This window comes from Pseudorca crassidens, chromosome 4, assembly GCF_039906515.1.
Source record: "Pseudorca crassidens isolate mPseCra1 chromosome 4, mPseCra1.hap1, whole genome shotgun sequence".
NCBI lineage: Eukaryota > Metazoa > Chordata > Mammalia > Artiodactyla > Delphinidae > Pseudorca > Pseudorca crassidens.
The window spans coordinates 137,260,423-137,280,485 of NC_090299.1; the positions used below are offsets into that span (position 1 = coordinate 137,260,423).

The 20,063-nt window shown below is 35.1% G+C and overlaps 1 protein-coding gene across 4 annotated transcripts in view; it reads left to right on the top strand.

Moving 5' to 3' along the window:
• The window catches only part of DNAJB14 (DnaJ heat shock protein family (Hsp40) member B14), a 47,278-nt gene extending 29,440 nt beyond the window's left edge, over positions 1 to 17,838 (top strand). For all 4 annotated transcript variants that reach the window (XM_067736880.1, XM_067736876.1, XM_067736877.1 and 1 more), the window contains 5 exons: positions 5,734 to 5,919; positions 7,692 to 7,786; positions 8,604 to 8,713; positions 9,597 to 9,769; positions 12,575 to 17,838. In XM_067736880.1, the coding sequence (XP_067592981.1) occupies positions 5,734 to 5,919; positions 7,692 to 7,786; positions 8,604 to 8,713; positions 9,597 to 9,769; positions 12,575 to 12,699 (689 nt within the window). In that variant the 3' untranslated portion in view covers positions 12,700 to 17,838. The remainder of the gene's footprint in view (positions 1 to 5,733; positions 5,920 to 7,691; positions 7,787 to 8,603; positions 8,714 to 9,596; positions 9,770 to 12,574) is intronic.
• Positions 17,839 to 20,063: the final 2,225 nt, after the last annotated feature.

Genomic DNA, 20,063 nt, shown 5'->3' on the forward strand with positions numbered 1-20,063 from the left:
TTCTACAGTCTCTTCCTGAAAATAGAAGAGAAGGAAATATTTCCCAGTCCATTTCACAAAATAACTATTACACTGCTATCAAAACCAGTCAAAGACACTGCAAAAAAAGAAAACTACAGGCTAATATCCTTCATGGAATAAACCCAAATATCCTTAATAAAATATCAGAATTCAACAATCTTTTAAGGGCTTCCCTGGTGGCGCAGTGGGTAAGAATCTGCCTGCCAATGCAGGGGACACGGGTTCAAACCCTGGTCTGGGAAGATCCCACATGCCGCGGAGCAACTAAGTCCGTGCGCCACAACTACTGAGCCTGTGCTCTAGAGCCTGCGAGCCACAACTACTGAGCCTGCGCGCCTAGAGCCCGTGCTGCACAACAAGAGAAGCCACCGCAGTGAGAAGCCCACGCACCGCAACGAAGAGTAGCCCCCGCTTGCCGCAACTAGAGAAAGACCGCGCACAGCAACGAAGACCCAATGCAGCCAAAAATAAATAAAATAAATAAATTTATTTAAAAAACAAAACAAACAATCTTTTAAAAAAATTATACATCCTGACCAAGTAGAGTTTATTCCAAGGATGCAAAGCTGGTTCACTATTTGAATATCAATCAGAGTGATCCACTGTGTTAATAGGCTAAATAAGAAAAATCTTATTTTATCAGTCAGTGCAGTAAAAGCATTTGAAAAATTTCTCCACTCATTCATGGTAAAACTGACAGGAAATAAAACACTGATAGGAAAATAGTAATTCCAAAGGAAACTGCCTCAAATTGATAAAAGAGCAACTATGGAAAACCTACAGTTAACAGTATACTTAACAGTGAAAGACTTAATGCTTTCCCCCTAACACTGGGAACAAACAAGAATGTCCCCTTTCACCACTCTTAATCAACATAGTGTTGGAAATTCTAGTCAGTGCATTAAGGTGAGAGAAGGAAATAAAAGGCACACAGATTGGAAAGGAAGAGATCAAACTGTCCCTATTTGCAAATAACATGATCATGTATAAAATACCCATGGAATGTACCAAAAAAAATAAAAACTCCTAGAACTAATAAGTGAATCCTGCAAGATTTCAGGGTACAAGATAAACATACAAAAATCAATTTCTAGGGCTTCCCTGGTGGCGCAGTGGTTGAGGGTCCATCTGCCGATGCAGGGGACACGGTTTCGTGCCCTGGTCCGGGAGGATCCCACATGCCGCGGAGCGGCTGGGCCCGTGAGCCATGGCCGCTGAGCCTGTGCGTCCGGAGCCTGTGCTCTGTAACGGGAGAGGCCACAACAGTGAGAGGCCCACGTACCGCAAAAAAAAAAAAAAAAAAAAATCAATTTCTATTTAGCGTATTTCTATATACTAGTAGTGAACATGTAGACACTGAAATTAAAAATACATTACTGTTTACAATCACACACACACAAGAAATACTTAGCTGTAAATTTAACAAAACTTGTATAAGATTTGTATGTTGAAAGCTATACAATACTAATGAAAGAAATCAGAGTATCTAAATAAATGGAACGATATATCATGTTCATGGATTGAAGGACATGGTAGTAAAGATGTCAAGACTCCCCAAATTGATAAACACATTTAATACAGTTCCTGTCAAAATCCTAACAAGACTTCTTTGTAGATAAGAGCAAGTTTATTCTAAAACTCATATGGAAATACAAAGAACCTGAATTAATAAAAATGGTTCATTAAAGGTAAGGAGTAGGAGTAATTAGTGTACCTGATTTTAGGACTTACTTTATAGCTACAGTTAGCAAAACAGTGTAATATTGGGAGAGGGATAGACACATAGATCAATGGAACAGGGCAGGGAACCCATACAGTATGACAAAGGTGCAAATTCAGTGGAGAAGAGATAGCCTTTTCAGCAAATGGTTTTGGAGCAATTGGACGTTCATAGGTAAAACAACAACAAAATTTAACCTTGACCTAAATCTCATGCTTTATATAAGAATGAATTTGACATGAATCTTGGATATAAATATAAAACAACACTTTAACTTTTAGCAAAAAATCATGGAAGCAAAACTTTAGAATCTTAGGCTATGCAGTGACTTCTTAGACTTAACCTAGACAGTTTATAAAACAAAAAGTGGATAAGTTGGACTTCATCAAAAAATTTTTTGTTTGCTCCGCAAAGATGCTATGAAGTAACAGAAAAGACAAGCAACAAGATAGGAGAAAATATTTGCCAAGCACATATCTGACAAAGGACTAGTGTCTAGGTTATATAAAGAACTCCCCAAACCCCCAATTAAAAAAGCAGACAACCCAATTAGAAATTGGTTAAGAGACATACCACAAAAGATTATATACACATGGTAAATAAGCATGTGAAAAGGTTTTTTAATACATTCATTAGCCATTAGGGATAATGCAAAGTAAAACCAAAATGAGATATCACTACACACCTATCAGAATGGTTAAAGTAAAAATTAGTAAGAACACCAAATACTGGTATGGATGCAGAGTAACTGGATCACTTATGCGTTGCTGATGGGATATGAAATGACACAGTCACTCTGTAAAACAGTTTAGCAGTTTCTCACAAAACTAAGTATTCAACTAATAGACAGCCCAGCAATTGCATTTCTGGGAATTTATCCCAGAAATAAAAATTTATGTTTACACGTACATGAATGTACATAGCAGTTTTTTGTTGTTGTTGTTGTTTTTTGCGGTACGCGGCCCTCTCACTGTTGTGGCCTATCCCGTTGCGGAGCACAGGCTCCGGACACGCAGGCTCAGCGGCCATGGCTCACGGGCCCAGCCGCTCCGCGGCATGTGGGATTTTCCCGCACCGGGGCACGAACCTGTGTCCCCTGCATCGGCAGGCGGACTCTCAACCACTGCGCCACCAGGGAGGCCCGCAGTTGTTTTTTTTTTAAATTTATTTATTTTTGGCTGCGTTGGGTCCTCGTTGTTGTGCGCAGGCGTTCTCTAGTTGTGGCGAGCGGGGGCTACTCTTCATTGCGGTGGCTTCTTTTGTTGCGGAGCATGGGCTCTAGGTGTGTGGGCTTCAGTAGTTTCAGCACATGGGCTCAATAGTTGTGGCTCACGGGCTCTAGAGCGCAGGCTCAGTAGCTGTGGCGCACGGGCTTAGTTGCTCCACGGCACGTGGGATCTTCCCGGACCAGGGCTTGAACCCGAGTCCCCTGCAGGCGGATTCTTAACCACTGCACCACCAGGGAAGTCCCTATGTAGCAGTTTTATTTGTAATAACCCAAAACTAGAAACAGCCCAGATGATGTTCACTGGGTTATTAGTGAAACAAACATCCATACCATGGAAAACAATAAAAAAGGAATGAATGGCTTACATAACAGCTTGGATCCATCTCCAAAGAATTATGCTGATTGAAAAAAGCCAATCTGGGAGGTGTCATTCTATTTATATACTGTATTATTCCATTGATATAACATTCTTGAAATGCCAAGATTTTAGAAATAGAGAATAGAGTGGTTAGTTGTTGTGGGGATTTGAAGAGGGGATGGAGGGGAAGGAAGTGGGTGTGGTTTAAAAGGCAACCTGAGACGGTGATGGAAATGTTCTACATCCTGATTATATCAATGTCAGTATCCTATCTGTGATATTTTATATATAATTTTATAAGATATTATCATTGGGGAAATTAGGTAACAGGTAGAAGGGATCTCTTTGTAATATTTTTTACAACTTCATGTGAATCTAAAGTTAACCTCAAGATATAAAAAGTGTGATTAAGGAAAAATGAATAAAGCAGAAGGTATCTTTTAGTGAAGTAAATAACACTGAGATGGAAATGTATCTTGTGAGGCTTTTGAATACCAAAATAAATTTTGGTTTTAATTTGTAAGATAATAAGGACCTGAAAAAAAATCTTGATTATAGGTATAGCACAAAGTAAGTGAATAGAAAATTAGTCACAGTAGATAGAATAAATTGTCTTACATATACAATTATGAATTAGGACAATCTTTCACAAATATTTTCTAAAACATCATAATGTTTGGAAGTCATTTTTTTAAAAAGCAAAGCTTTAAAGATAGAATTGGGTTGCCAATATATTATTAATATAAAAAGTAATAGCATTGTGAACCTGAAATAGTCCTTTTAGTGCATAGAGGTTAAATCCTAAAACTGATATTATTACTAGAAGTACAACTTTGGCAGATATTGAAAGATATACTTCTTTTTTAGGTATGTGTTAATACCTTGATGGTGTTTGTAAGTACATTGCTGGGGTCTCTGATTATGCTTCTCCATTGGAGCAGCATTATAAATGATTGCTATATTTCTGAGTCACAGATCTATTTGCAAATCTGAAGAAGGTTTTGGACCATCTCCTGAGATAAATGGACCATCCACCTAATTTTTCATACCATAGGGTTCACAGACCACCTGAAAGCTATCTCTGAATCAGAAGAATGGGTCCAGAGTATCTGTATATGATTAATTTCAGTGTGATATGTAGTCATCCAAAAACAACCACCATACCATAGGGTTCACAGACCACCTGAAAGCTATCTCTGAATCAGAAGAATGGGTCCAGAGTATCTGTATATGATTAATTTCAGTGTGATATGTAGTCATCCAAAAACAACCACCATACCATAGGGTTCACAGACCACCTGAAAGCTATCTCTCATTCATAAGAAAGGGTCTAGAGTATCTGTATATGATTAATTTCAGTGTGATATGTAGTCCTCCAGAAACAGCTACCTAATGAGCATGTATTTGCTTGCACAGTGCCTATGGCAACCACCACATGGGATCTCAAACGTATTTTTAAAATAATCCCATATGCAAGAGGTTTATGATCCAGTTTAAGAAGTAAGCTGTTCTTATAAAATGATTAATTATTAGATGTTTCAGAATGTGAATAGAGTAATTCTTGCATTTAGATTAAAGCATTACAGCTTTTGTAAATTACCTGGAGAAGACATTTTGGTAATTAATGTGCTCTTTTGGACATGGGAGTATGAGGTAGGCAATAGAATTCTTTATGAATATCATGAAAGTAGCAAAGTGAGATAGGAGGACTAGAGATATGGATATATGGATTCATTCAAAACAAATTCAGTCTCTATGCTCTACCATGGGGATATTGCAGTGAAAACTTAGATACAGTCCGTACCCTCATGGAGTTGACAGTTTAATAGAAATAAAATTGTTCAGGAATAAAATGAAGAATAGCTTACTCTGGGCTGGAGTGTGCAAAAAAGGTTTATGGTGTAGGTTGCATAGAGTTTACTTACTATCCTAAAATAAATTTGATCTTGAACAAGTTTCCTAACCTTTTTGAACCTCAGGGGGCTCATCTGTAAAGTTGAGATACTAATGGATAAAATAATAAGATATTGGGGTCAGAGCCTGGTAGTTGGTGGCTACTGCTATTATTATTGGTTTGAAGGGCAGTAATGAATGACTAGATTGGGATACTCAAGAAAAGAAGCAGGAAGTTAGGGGAGCACAATGGTAAGAAAGCAAGATGAGCATTCCTTTATGTTCAGGGCAGTAGGGAGACTTGCCTGGATAATATAAAAAATTGTATTGGGAGGTAATATGTGTAATTGTAAGCAATGTATAATACCTTTAAAAGAAATTGTTACTGTCTTATTATTTTTTTGATTAACCTCAAGTCATTTTTTGTTGTTGTTTGACAAGTAGCCTTTATATGGGGCAGTCTTTTATAATATAAAAGCTTTGCTTATCAACTTTTGCTCATTACTTTTTCAGAGATTGGAAATGCTTATGCGGTTTTAAGCAATCCAGAAAAACGAAAGCAGTATGACCTCACAGGCAATGAAGAACAAGCATGTAATCAACAGAACAATGGTAGATTTAATTTCCATAGAGGCTGTGAAGCTGATATAACTCCAGAAGACTTGTTTAATATATTCTTTGGTGGTGGATTTCCTTCAGGTATTTTAATGTTAGTTATAAATATTTGTACTTTATGAAGCTAGAGATCATCACCTCCAGTTAGGCTATTTAGAGATTTATGTACCTTCTCCCTGACATTTTCTTATAGTATTATGATCCTGTGATGGTTTTTCATGAAGATAGGAGAAAATTGTTAGACTTATTACCTTTATTGTAAGTCTGTCTTTTTCCTAGAACATACTTTATTTTTTAAAAGATTTTGTGTATTTTACATAGAGCTGAAGAAAGGATCTGTAAGTAGGAAATTCAGTGGCAATGCATTAGTTAAGTGCCAATACAATTGTAGGAAGTAACCTGTACCTTGAAAGACTATTTGACATTGGTTCTTTGAAGATCTTTGTAGATTTCATTAATAATATTGTAGATTGTTAATATGGATGTATGTGGAGGTACTGTCCATTGAAATGTCTGAATCATAAGTTACATATAAAGTAAGTGGGTTCTAAAAAATTACATTAAGATAGAAATAATTTCTTGAAGTACGCTATCAAAGTAAAATACTGTAGAAGTACTACTAAATGAATAGATTTTTAGTACCAGCATAAGTAGTGCTGTGTTTTACTTACATTTACTGTAAGTTGCTTGTGTGGAAATTAATTTTCTTTAAGAGTAGCTTCTCTAAGGTGTTTAAAATTATAGCTCCAGTCTTGTTTACAGCAGTAACAAAAGGTGCTAAGTTAAACATTCCATTCAAAATTAGGATAGTCTTTATGAATGTAGCAATATAATTTGACCTGGTAGTCCTGTCTGGATATTATTGAGAAAGATTGTGATCATTGATAAGGCATTTTGTAAAGCATCCTTGAAAGAAAGAGGATGTGTAAATACAAATTAATGACTGAAAATATAACCTGCATTTTGACATACTAGGATACATAATTACCTCTCACAAAAAAATTATTCAGACTAATAATTTTGACTAAAAATATGCTGGGAACAATTAGAAATCTTTCAGACAATAGTGAATTTTTCTGATAGTTGATTTGCAGTTCTTTTGCTTGTTATAACATAGTTTACTTTATCAGTGATAGCCATTTCTGGTTGGTCACCTTTTTTTTTTTTTTTTTTTTTTTTTGCGGTACGCGGGCCTCTCACTGTTGTGGCCTCTCCTGCTGCGGAGCACAGGCTCCAGACGCGCAGGCTCAGCGGCCATGGCTCACGGGCCCAGCCGCTCCGCGGCACGTGGGATCCTCCCGGACCGGGGCACGAACCCGTGTCCCCTGCATCGGCAGGCGGACTCTCAACCACTGCGCCACCAGGGAAGCCCCTGGTCACCTTTTTTGAAAACAACTTGAATATCCATCAACAAGAAAATGTTTGAAAATTGTGGTCCACCTGTACCATAGTATATTATATAGCTGTTTTTTAAAAAATGAATTAGAGCACGAGCTTTTGATTTCTAGAAGAACTTGTGATTCATTGATAAATGCAGAAAGCAGAGTTTCAGATTAATGATCCAAGGTTTGTAAAATCAACCAACCACAGCAAAAGTCCTCTCTGTATGCAGTATTAGGAAGGACCTCTCATTCAAGTTTTCATCAAGAAAGAGCTTCTCCTTAGTTTAAGGGAAGCAAAGAAGAATCATTCCTGGTTTTGTCCACCCTTCACTCACAAGAGGAGAGGGCAATAAGCATTCATCACTCAAACATGCATTGTTTTAGTAATTAAAAATAAATACAAATATAAAGGAAAATATGATTTTTCTGATGATAATTGTTCTCCCTAATTTAACCTTGCTTTTAATTTTCTAGGTAGTGTACATTCATTTTCGAATGGACGAGCTGGCTATAGCAGTCAACATCAGCATCAACATAGTGGACATGAAAGAGAAGAAGAAAGAGGAGATGTATGTTTATGATATGATTAGAAATCAGAAAATGGCAAATTTCAGCTCAGGAAAAGCATAGAGTTGTCTGAAAATAGGGCAAGTTGTTTTAAAAGGAAGTGATGAGTTTTCTTTTACCAGAGGTGTTCAATAGAGACTAGAGGATCCTTAGGGATATTGGGGGAGCAGGGGTAGAAGTCAAGGTGAGGGGTGGTTGGGCAATATGACACCTTCACATTTGGTATTCTATGATTCTAATGAAGGTAAACTTGCAGTGTGCATGTTCTGAACGTAAATTCTTATTGTTGGTTCTAAATAATTTAGAATTAATACTGAAAAAATTAAACTAGAAGTGACTTGCCTTACTCTAATGCAGTTATACCTAATTGCATATAGCTGTTAAATTACGTGAAGGAGAAAGGTAAATGGAAAGGGCACTGGACCAGAAATTAAAAGGTCTGGTCCCCAGCTGTGCCACTCTCATCAGTGTCCATGTTCCACCCTCAAATCCATGATAAAAATAGTTTTGCAACCTGCTGCGTATTGATAGAGTCTCTGTACGAAGAAAAAGAGGGAGACAGAGAACTTCCTCATCTGTAAAATGAGATCGGGTTATACCAATGTTTTCCAAATCATGATCAGGATCTCTAGGTGAGGCACCTAAAAAGTTGTATTTTTAAGAATCACCCCAGGACATTGGTATGATCAGGCAGATTTGGAAGCACTGAACCGATTATCTCAAATGTCCTTTCTTCCTCTAAAAATGTTTGACAATTGTTGGATTATTGACAACTAAAGTTATATTACAATTTGTTATTCTTTGATGATTTTTTTGTAGGGAGGTTTTTCTGTGTTTATCCAGCTGATGCCCATTATTGTATTGATCCTCGTGTCATTATTAAGCCAATTGATGGTCTCTAATCCTCCTTATTCCTTATATCCCAGATCGTAAGTAGCTCAGTGAAGTTTTACAAAAAAAGAACTCTTGTTTCTTACCTAACTAACTTTAAAGGGCCTTGTGCTCTTTTAAACTTTGAAGTGCCAAATATTCTATTACTACATGTGTACCTGATTTTAAAATGTCTAGTTTTAAAGGTAGTTTACTTATGCAATAAGTTTGTATTATGTTAGTTTACATTTCTGTTCTATTGTGGATAAAGACAGAAGTGTTACTTTGTTGAACAGACAAAACACAGAAGTGTTACATCTGTCGAACTTGATGGCAATTTAATGTAATAGGTAATGTGTTGACATCAAAGACAAAAAGCTTTAGAAGACAAAACGACTTTAAAGACAAAAGTAGAATTGTGATTGATCTCACATAGGATTTGTGTCGTTAAAGAGGATATAACTTCACTCTTCTGTTTATAAAATATTGATTAAATAAAAGCAAATATTACTTTTTTGTTATGTGAGGTATTTTTCCACAATATACTTTATATATAAGCGATCAGGACATATAGCAAATTTAATGCAGCATACCTTCCAAAAAATTTTAGTGTAATACAATGAATATAATGGAAACTTTGTAAAATCATATTGCTAGTGATTATATAGTATTAAAACCAGATTGGTCTAAAAATAAGAAGTGATTTATTTTTTCCAAATAAGTTTTTTATTAACTAAAAATTGAGAGAACTTATAGGAACATAATGTATTAAAATATGATTACTTTTTTATGACATAAATGGTGGTTTTAGGTAATTTGAGATATTAAATATTTGATTACCAATATTGACTTTTTAATTATTTTTATTAGCTTGATTTGTAGAAGCAGATCAGAATGTACAATTTTAATTAAAAAAATAATGATCAAGCATTTCTTTTACAGTGGATCAGGGCAAACGATTAAAATGCAGACAGAAAACTTGGGTGTCGTTTATTATGTCAACAAAGACTTTAAAAATGAATATAAAGGAATGTTATTACAAAAGGTAGAAAAGAGTGTGGAAGAAGATTATGTGACTAATATTCGAAATAATTGCTGGAAAGAAAGACAACAAAGTAAGTTTATCAAATATTTAACATTTAAAAACTTATTCAGAGTCTTTGGAATTGATTACTGTAGATTTCCCTACTCAAGGAATGTTCTAGAATTGCCTGGCACATACTCGGAGCCCAGTACTTAAATGAGACAATATGTTTTAATGTACATGTGGTCTTATAAGAATATTTGGCACATGGCAAGAACTTAATAAATGGTATTTATGTTATTGTTCTTAATAAATATTTGATGGAATAAGTAGATAATATCAAATTTCATTGTATTTAAGATGTTGTCAGTTGTAACATGCAACATTATTTTATGTACCACTAAGAAAGAAAAAAATCCTGGTATAAACTATGTCATCAGTTTTAATATGTATCCTGTTTCAGAATTAAATTTGAAACTCTTCATCAATTTAGCTTCAACAGGTAACACTTAATGTACAATGAGTTTTGTTGACATTCCACTTTCCTTTAGTTATTTTGTAGGTAGAGAAGTTCTTGTGAACACTTAATTTGTTTAGCCTCTTCCAGCCTCAGCTTCCTTAATTTAAGCAGTTATATCTATAAAAAGATTGACTATTGACCATAAGAATCTGCTGAGATGCTCCATGTGAACTGTTATTATAGTTTTTTGTTTTTCTTACTGTTCCAGATAATAATATAGACCATATAGTGTAGACATTGGAATTAAACAGGCTAAAGTTGAATCCTAGGTCTGAAATTTTTAGCTGAGTGATTAAGGCCGAATATTCTAACCTCTATGAATTTATTCCCTCGTGTATAAAATGGATGATGATGATGATGAGTGGGTACAGTAAGTAACTATAATTTATATAATGCCTATTTTTTCAGTCATTGTCCCAAGCCCTTTATATATATTAACTCATTTAAGCTCCACAGTGACACTGTGAGGCGATTATACCCACTCTACATATGAGGAAACTGAGGCATAGAGAGATTAATTAGTAACTTGCCCAAGGTCATTGAGGTGATCTGTGATTCAAAACCAATTTGCTTTCATAATCTAGGCACTGTGCTTCACAGTCTTCTCTCTAATACCTAACTTTATGGGCTTGTTGTGAAAATTAAATCAGGCAATAGTTGAAGTGTTTCACATGTAGTAAATACTCAGAAAATGGGAGCAATTATCACCTCTTATCCACTAGAGAAAATTTGATAAAACATAACCATTGTATACTTCTAAGAGAGTTCTTATCTCTGGCATTGGTTTCTTCATCTATATACTGATAGTTAGAGGAGAAACCTCCTTGGTTTCTAAGTCTCTGAGTCTGTGAATCAGTATGTTCTCAAAGTGGAGAAGGTTATATAAGACCAGTGGTTTTTCAGCTGGGAATGATTTGCCCCTGCCTCCCAGGGGACATTTGGTAATGTCTGGAAACTGTGAGCGTCAACACGGGGTTGGGGTGGAAGGGATTGCTACTGGCATCTGATGGGTTAAGGCCAGGGATGCTGCCTAACATTCTAGGATGCACAGGACAACCTCCACACCAAGAATTATCTAGCCCCAAATGCCAGTATTGTTGAGGTTGGGGCAACCGTGCATTAGCCAAAGGTCTTAAGGGAAGTATTTCCCAAATTTTACTTATTTAATTTTATTTCACCTAATTTTTTGATCTGTAGCACCTTGCACAATTGTTGGTACAACATAGGCAGAGTAAATTTTTGATGGATATATGAACAGTTGGATGAATGATTAATGAATTCATATGAATGAATGTATGAAAGACCTGCTTATTTTGTGCTAAAAGAATGATGAGCACATTAGATATCTCATTTTCAAATACAAGTCCTAGTCCCCAGCCAAATACGGGTGATTTGGGGGTTATGCATACTTACATTCTATTACCTTAAATAAAAATTGGGAATTGACTGCATAAACAGAAAGAAAGAAGGAAAGATATTCATGTTTATGAAGGAGTGTAATGTTATGTTTAAAGTGCCGGCTCTGGGACTGCCTTGCAAGATCCTGTCTTCACCAACACATTACCTAGTTACTTAACCTCTCTAAATCTTAGTTATCTTGTCATTAAAATATGGACCATAACAGATAATATATGGTAACACTTAGCGTAATGTCTTGTACCCATAAGTACATAAGTATTCTATATTATTATTTTTTATTATTATTTTTTTTTACTCCATCCCTAGCATAAGCCAAGTAGTTTTTCTGGCATAATTTAGTTTAATCTTTTAACAATCCTACAAGATCAATATCAATAGTTTCACAAAATGTGAAGAATTGGTCAATCAAGGTGAGGGGTTTTAGAGTGTTTATTGTGGTACTCAACTTGTGTATGTTTAAAATTTTCAATATACAGTTCAACAAATTCAGTGGAGCGGGGCTTACTCTTTTGTTGCAGTGCGCGGGCTTCTTGTTGCGGAGCACCGGCTCCAGGCGTGCTGGCTTCAGTAGTTGCAGCACTTGGGCTTAGTAGTTGCGGCACGTGGGCCCTAGCGCACGAGGGCTTCAGTAGTTGTGGCACACGGGCTCTGTAGTTGTGGCACACAGGCTTAGTTGCTCTGCAGCACATGGGATCTTCCCAGACCAGGGCTCGAACTTGTGAACCCTGCATTGGCAGGCGGATTCTTAACCACTGCACCACCACGGAAGTCCCTCTGTGTTTGTTTCACGTGGTAGGATTCCAAATGGCTTTTAGGTCTAGTACTTGGATTTCTTTAAAACAAACAAACAGTTAATAGAAATATATTGAAGGACTTATATGAAAACATCTTTGAGTTTAAACAACTAGTTGATCTAATTACTATTTACTTAGAAAATTTTTTGGTTGTTGTTAACAGAAACAGATATGCAGTATGCAGCAAAAGTATACCATGATGAACGACTCCGAAGGAAGGCAGATGCCTTGAGCATGGACAACTGTAAAGAATTGGAGCGGCTGACCAGTATTTATAAAGGAGGATGAACTGGAATTTTATTTATACCTTTTAGAGTACTCTCTATTTTTTCTGTAAGTAAGTTTAGTTTCATCATGAGAGCTAAAGAAAAAGATTTGATGTTGAAAACTAAACTGAATAGTTGGTCCCTGAAATCTTGGACTGTTTATGACCTACTGGCTCCTTTAAATAGTAAGAAACTGAAAACTAAAATTAATATTTTAGTTATGCTTCTGCAATTATTTTCACTTTAAAAGCTTATATGATTCCTAACTAAAAATGTCTTGAGAAAGGATTATCACACCTGTAGCCATTTCTGGTTTTAGATTCTCAATTTTTTTCCCTTGTCATGTAAATATTTATGGAATGATCATTTTCTGTATATACAGGTTATTGCCTTTTTATTTAAATTCTTTTGGTGTTTAGCTCCATGAGACACTTTAGTTTAAAGTGATGGAATAAATGTTTTATGACGAAATTACATTTTCCTTGTCAGGCGTCCAGTGTGTGGAGGTTGCAATGAAACTTTATCAAAAAGAAAAGAAAAAACAAAAGTTGTTTAACTTCGTGTAAAATCTTGTAGCATTATCAGCGTAGAGGGAATCGATATTTTTAATATTGCCATTATATTCTAAATTATATATTGAGATAAATGAACTGGTGTAAAGTATCAGTTTGCTATTTATTTAGTTTTATGAATTGCTAAGCCATGCATAGAAATGAAATGCTATACTGATAGATTTTAAAGAAAATATGAGGAAATGGCTATATAAACATTAACCAAAAAGGGTCTTCAACAGTAAATTGCAGTTATGTCATTTGCAATTCCAGTAACTAAAAGGCCCCCAAATGCTCATATATATACATCTTTGAAGGCTGCTAAAATTTATGAAGAAAAGGGCCTACCTGTTTTACCCCCCATGGAAATTTGCAGTTTCTTCTTAGTGATCAGGATCCTTAGTAAACAGGATCCGAAACTAAATGAGTTCTTAATATTGTCTAAGTAATAGGAAAAATTACTACTGAAATGAAGCTTTGTGCCTTTTAACCTGATTGCCAACTCGTAAACATATAGGTAGATTAACATGAGACTTACTTGATCAGAGCATGATCTGTTTGGCCATATACAGCAGTGAGCAGAAACATAGCAGTAGGTAGAATAGTGATTTATAGCAAGTTATCCTTACAAAAATTTGAGCTAAAATCTATTCACCATTGAGTAATTCAATTAATCCTATAGGAATAAGCTCCTTATAATTAAATCCGTAATATAAATTGGAAAAATCAGCTGGAAATTGAAGTTTTTGGTGCCTGTATGTTGGATGTGAAACTATTTGATTTCTAGTCTTCTATGTTTTTTTTCTTTCTTCTATGTTTAACAGTTGTATTTTAATGATTTTGCTTTCATACTCATTTAACAGAACATGAGCACATCTTTGGTTAGGTTTTTTTGTGTGTGAGAGAATGCTAGTTAGAGTGCAGTGTTCTTTTATTTAAAGATTTTTTTCTGAATGTAATTTATATACCATCTGTTGAATAGAACTTCTGAAATGACCATTCTTTTTTAAATGTTCTCTTGTATCCCCTTTTCCAGGTAAATCAATAGAAATGCTTGATTGAATTAGTTGTTTAACTAAACAGCATACTATCCTAGGAAAACTGGACAGCTTAACCAACTTTCTTTAGAAATGCAACCTTAAAAAGAAAAAATATCGTGCTTAAAAGAAAATACAATTTAAAATATTTTCTTCAGCCTATAGAATTAGTTTCTTAAAAACAAGGTCATAGCATTCTAATTAACTTTGAAAGTTTATATGCATCAGAAAACTTATACAAATATAAATGAAAAAATTTCATCCATTATTTTTCCAGTTTTAATGGGATATTTACACTATTGTGATTGATGCTTATGTGACTTGAACTCTTGTTGACTGATTCTTTTTCCCTTAATCCTGACTTTAAGGGGATAGGTGAAGTTATCAAGTTAAGTGAAGTTATATATTGTGAAGTCATACATGGCTTTTGGACAGTACTATATTTCAGTTGCATTACATTTCATTTCATAAAATGCATTTGATAAAATTTTCAAACAACTGTGGGAAATGACTGATCGAGTGCCTGACAATTTAAGCCGCATGTAAAGTATGCAAGTAAAAAGTAAGTCCTTAATGTCACCTATATCATGGTGTAAAGGCCCGTCCAAGTGTCTTAGAATTTTGGGTTAATTCTACAAAGTAAAAAGACTTCTACTATCTTTTTGTTTTTAATCAAAGTGTATGATTTACAGTGTCAGCTATCTTGAGATGTAAGATTTTCACATTTGCTGCTCTTCTAACAAAAATTCCATTTTGCCATCTTATTTTTAGCTACCTGAGCTTTCCAATTTAATTTGATAACTTGTCCTCTTCATTTTAATCATTGCCTAAAAGCCCTCAATCTTTGAGTATTGATTTACTAGCTTTTCTAACTGGTATTTTAGAAGCTTGGCAGCAATTATATTTATTAGTACTTTACATTTTTAATCCCTTTTTAAACACATACACAAACATCATTGTCTTTGCGAGGATTTGGGGGAAAGTAAATAGTACCTTTTCTCCTCCTCTTTTAATTCCTTTGTTTCCAAATAGGTGCTAGTCATTTGTAAGTTTTGGAATTTATTGTGATCAAATCTGAGAATTTAATTCTCAACAATGAGAAATAATAAGTGAAAACAATATGTTTTGGGAACAGACTGCATTTGAATGCTTAAATAAGTATTTGTTTCATAATCATTACATTCTTATATATGATAATTACAAAGATTTGGTAGAGAAGAGTAAGCCCTTAAGGTATATATATGCCAGTGCATTAAACCACTTTGCTTTTATGTCAGCTCAGGTGTTATTAGGAACAGGAAGATAGAATTCCAGCCCTTTGCTTTAATTGCACTTTCATGCTTAAGTGTTCTTCCTGTTAAATCTTTAGTTATACTAGTATGTAAAATTGTTACTGAGAGAAATGGTTAACCTCTTGATTTCCCTTTGTTGATTTGTAATATTTTTAAATGCAGCTGTTATTTAACAGATGTGACATGTTAGTATTACTTAATAATGCATTCTAACGTATTTCATTTAAAAAATATCCCACCTGTGTTAAGGCAGTGAAATATTTCTAGATGTTGGCCTGAGGACCAAATGAGCCGTCTTTTTAGTTAAGTAAGAATTATGTCAAAAGACCAAATGATTCAAAAGGAGAATTTGTGCACTTATTTAGCTTTCCCATATGAAGCTTGTGTTCAGTATTACTCTTACTATTATCTGTCTTCATACTGAGTGAACCAACTGAAAAGGCATTCATAATCTTTTTTCTTTTTTTTTTTTTTTTTTATGTGGTACGCGGGCCTCCCACTGTTGTGGCCTCTCCCGTTGCGGAGCACAGGCTCCGGACGCGCAGGCTCAGCGGCCGTGGCTCACGGGCCCAGCCGCTCCGCGGCATGTGGAATCCTCCCAGACCGGGGCATGAACCCATGTCCCCTGCATCGTCAGGCGGACTCTTAACCACTGCACCACCAGGGAAGCCCCATAATCTTTTTTCCTAACTGAACAGAAAATCTTCTGAAAATGAACAATAAATCTTAATTTTAATCTGTACTAGATAGCTGAAAAACCTTGTCTCTTGGCCATATTGGACTACTGCCCAAAGTCCATAAAATTCTCCATAAACCCATGAAAAAGAAAAGAGAGTAGTCTCACAATAACTTCAAAGTTTTTTTAATTCTAATTTTTAAGTTCAAAGAAGAAGTGGGTAGAATGATGATCTTCAATAATTCTTGCACATTCCTTTAATAATCTGGCAGGCAATACAGTCCTCGAATTCAGGCTTCCTCTTTGTTTTATTACTATTAAATAGACAGTTTCGTATAAATGGAAACATTTTCCCTCAAAACACTAGTTCAAAACATATTCCTTATATTAAGGATTATGTAATCACATTTTTTGTAACTTCCTGTATGTAACTTTCCTGTTGATATGTGATTCCTTTTCATTTATTTAATTTTATTATCTGCTGGTTTTGGGGCCAATAGATTTGTGAATATTCTGTGGATGTGTCCATGTATACGTGTGTGTGTGTGTGTGTGTGTATATATATATATATATACACGTATATATATATATTTTTTCCAGCTAATACCTCAAATATGTGATTGTTTAATATATACCACATTATATTTGCACAGAGCAGGGCTTCCATTAGCAGTGGATTTTCTTATTTCTAACTTTGAAAATCAGTCCACAGAATTTCATTGGTGTGGATTCTTTCTGTTGATCTTTCCCATATTTTAACAGAGATTCCTATTATAAGGCCCATACTTCAAATATAATTGTATCTTTCTATAGCAGTCTGGAAGTATGTAGGGGTAAGAAGTGTTTCTTGGAATGTTTTAGTAAGTTACCATAAAAAATTGGAATTACTCGTTGCCAAGCTGTCTGGTAACTGCATAACAGATGACATCTGGCATGAATGTGAATGTCTCATTCACTTCAGTCCATGAGTTGGGACATTCTAATCTGATATTCTACTTTGCCATTTAAAAGCACCACTAAAATAATAGAGATTTTTCAATAACATTGGAGTATTTTAAGCATCAATTTAAAAATGAACTGCTTTGGACTGTATATGGATGGATGACTATATCAATGAGAAGAAAGAAACTCACACATAAATAATATTTTTATAATTTATTTGTATTAAGAAATGCTTCTTACCTTTTTTGTTTAATTTTTGGGTTGCTACATAAGACTTTCTTTCCATATGAAGTTTAGATCATGTTTTTTAAAAGCTGCAGGTAATTTTCAAGGTGTGATGGAATTTTACTGGAAGCCTTGTGTAAGTTAAATGAAGTGAAATTGGTAAAGGAGATCTTAACTTTATTTGTCTATAGTGCATTCAAGATTATACAATTAGATTTCAAAATGAAATGTCAATGAAATGTCTGATTTGTAAAATATTTAATGTTATATCAGACTTATATAAAATAAAATTTTCTGTGTGAGAACTCTGTTAAAGAAAATGCATTTGATTTTTAATGAGTGTTCTGCTGAATGATTTATGATGAATTTTTGTCTTTCAGTCTCTGCAGTTTATCTCAATATATGAATAAAAAGAAGGTCTGTTCTCACTGTAAAGGATTTGTTTTTATCATGTTTTATATTCTTAATATGGCCTTTCCTTCATTCATTCAACCATTCAACAAATGTATGAATGTTTGCTATAACCCAGGCAGTAATATGGAAATTAATCACTGAACAAGGCAAAAATCCTTATGAAGTTTACATCTAGCAAGGGAAATAAATGTCAAGTAAATAACTACTTATAATTATGATGAATGCTACAAAGAAAATTACAAGGTACAACAAAAGCATATATCTGGAAGGCTTAACCTACTCTGGGAAGATTAGGGGAGGTTTCTCTGAGGAAGTGAGCTTAAGCTGAAACCCAAAAGATGAGATAAGTAGGAGTGAGGTGAATGCTAAATAAATATTTCAGGCAGAGTGTGCTAAGTTGATAAAGTCATAGAAACTTTACAGAAGAGAAAACAAACTTGTATGATTATGACATAGGAAGCCAGGCTAAGTTAGAGAATTAAAATAAGATAAGGGCCAGATCCCATGAGGCTATATATAAACCATGATGATTTATGTTCAAAGAAAAACTTTGAGATTTTTTTTTTTTTTTTTGCGGTACACGGGCCTCTCACTGTTGTGGCCTCTCCCATTGCGGGGCACAGGCTCCGGACGCGCAGGCTCAGCGGCCATGGCTCACGGGCCCAGCCGCTCCGCGGCATGTGGGATCCTCCCGGACCGGGGCACGAACCCGTGTCCCCTGCATCGGCAGGCGGACTCTCAACCGCTGCGCCACCAGGGAAGCCCAAACTTTGAGATTTTTAATGAAGGAGTTAACATGATGAGACTTGAGTTTTTAAAGTAACATTTTAGTTGTTGTGCAAAGAAGACTGGAGGGCAAAAGTGAATGTAGGAAATGATAGGAAGTATTGTCAAAGGAGAGATGATCATGGCTTGGACCAGAGTAGGAATATAGTGATTGATTTTGAGATACAGTCAGGATGTAGAATCAAGAGAATTATTTGATTGATTGGATTTGGGATAAATGGAGGCAGCAATTAAAAACTTTCCAAAAATTTGGCTATGAAAAGAAGTAGAGAAAAGGGGTGGTAGCTGGAAGATGTGGTTTCTAAGAAGGCTTTTGTTTTTTCAATTATTATTTATTACATGAAACCTTACTACTTATTACATGGGAGACCTTACTAATTCTTTTTATTCTGGTGGAAAGGGGCAAGTAGAAAGTGAAAGAATAGAGAAAAAGAAGGATAATAGCATTAAGTACCTGATATTCCAGAGGATGTTGGAGCCACTGCAAAGATGGAATAATTACTTTAGGTAAGAGACACCACCAGCATTCTTTCAGAAAGGAATATATGGGTTATGGCTTGTATTTTCTTAATAAGATAAGCAGTTTATGGAAAATTAGGGGGTGGAGAGGATGATAAGCAGACACTTCAAAAAGAATGAAGACAATTTGAAGGAATCATTTTCACTGAGTCATCTGACTAGTGAAAAGTAGGATTTCTTTGGATCCCACAGTGGTGACAGAATTTACAATCTGTTAAATTTTGTGTATTTTTTCCAACTTAGTCCAGCAGCCTTGGCATAGACATGTAGAATACAACTCATTTAACTCTTCCAAATTTGAGGTTCTGGTAGGCAGGAAAGATGGTAGGGGCATTTAAGATGTTGACAAGTGAGTGGTTTCACTGACTATTAGATGTAAGCCAGAGATCGAGGGAATTAGTGATTCCTGAGGTGACCGCCTAAGTCTAGAGAAAGTTATTGTATAGACCTTATAATTGACTAGAGAAAGTTATTGTATAGACCTTATAATTGTATTTTCAGTGGGCCAAATCCCAAACCAGAGCCAAAATCAAAATTTGTAAGACATTTTCCAACTTGGCCAGTGTAAGTGATAAAATTTTCATTTTTGTATGTTGGAGAATCAGCAAGACTCTCCTCCCCATACGAGTTTGAATACCAATAGAATTTTCACACAGACAGCAGAGCCAGCCTAAATCCAGATGATTGATTGTTGATTTTTTGATAGGAAACCAGAATCTAAAAACAAAAACAAAAAAATTGAGAGCTCTGCTGTATACAACAGCTAAGAGAAATTTAAGCTAAAGAGAAGCAGAAACAAAGGCTCTGATATAATAAACTCAGAACTTTAACATGTGTATGTTTGTTGACTATATAATGTACTAGTATGCTGTGTACATAGTAGAACAAAATAGCAAATTTGTATAATGAGATAAAAATTTTGTGTGCATATGCATGTATGTGTA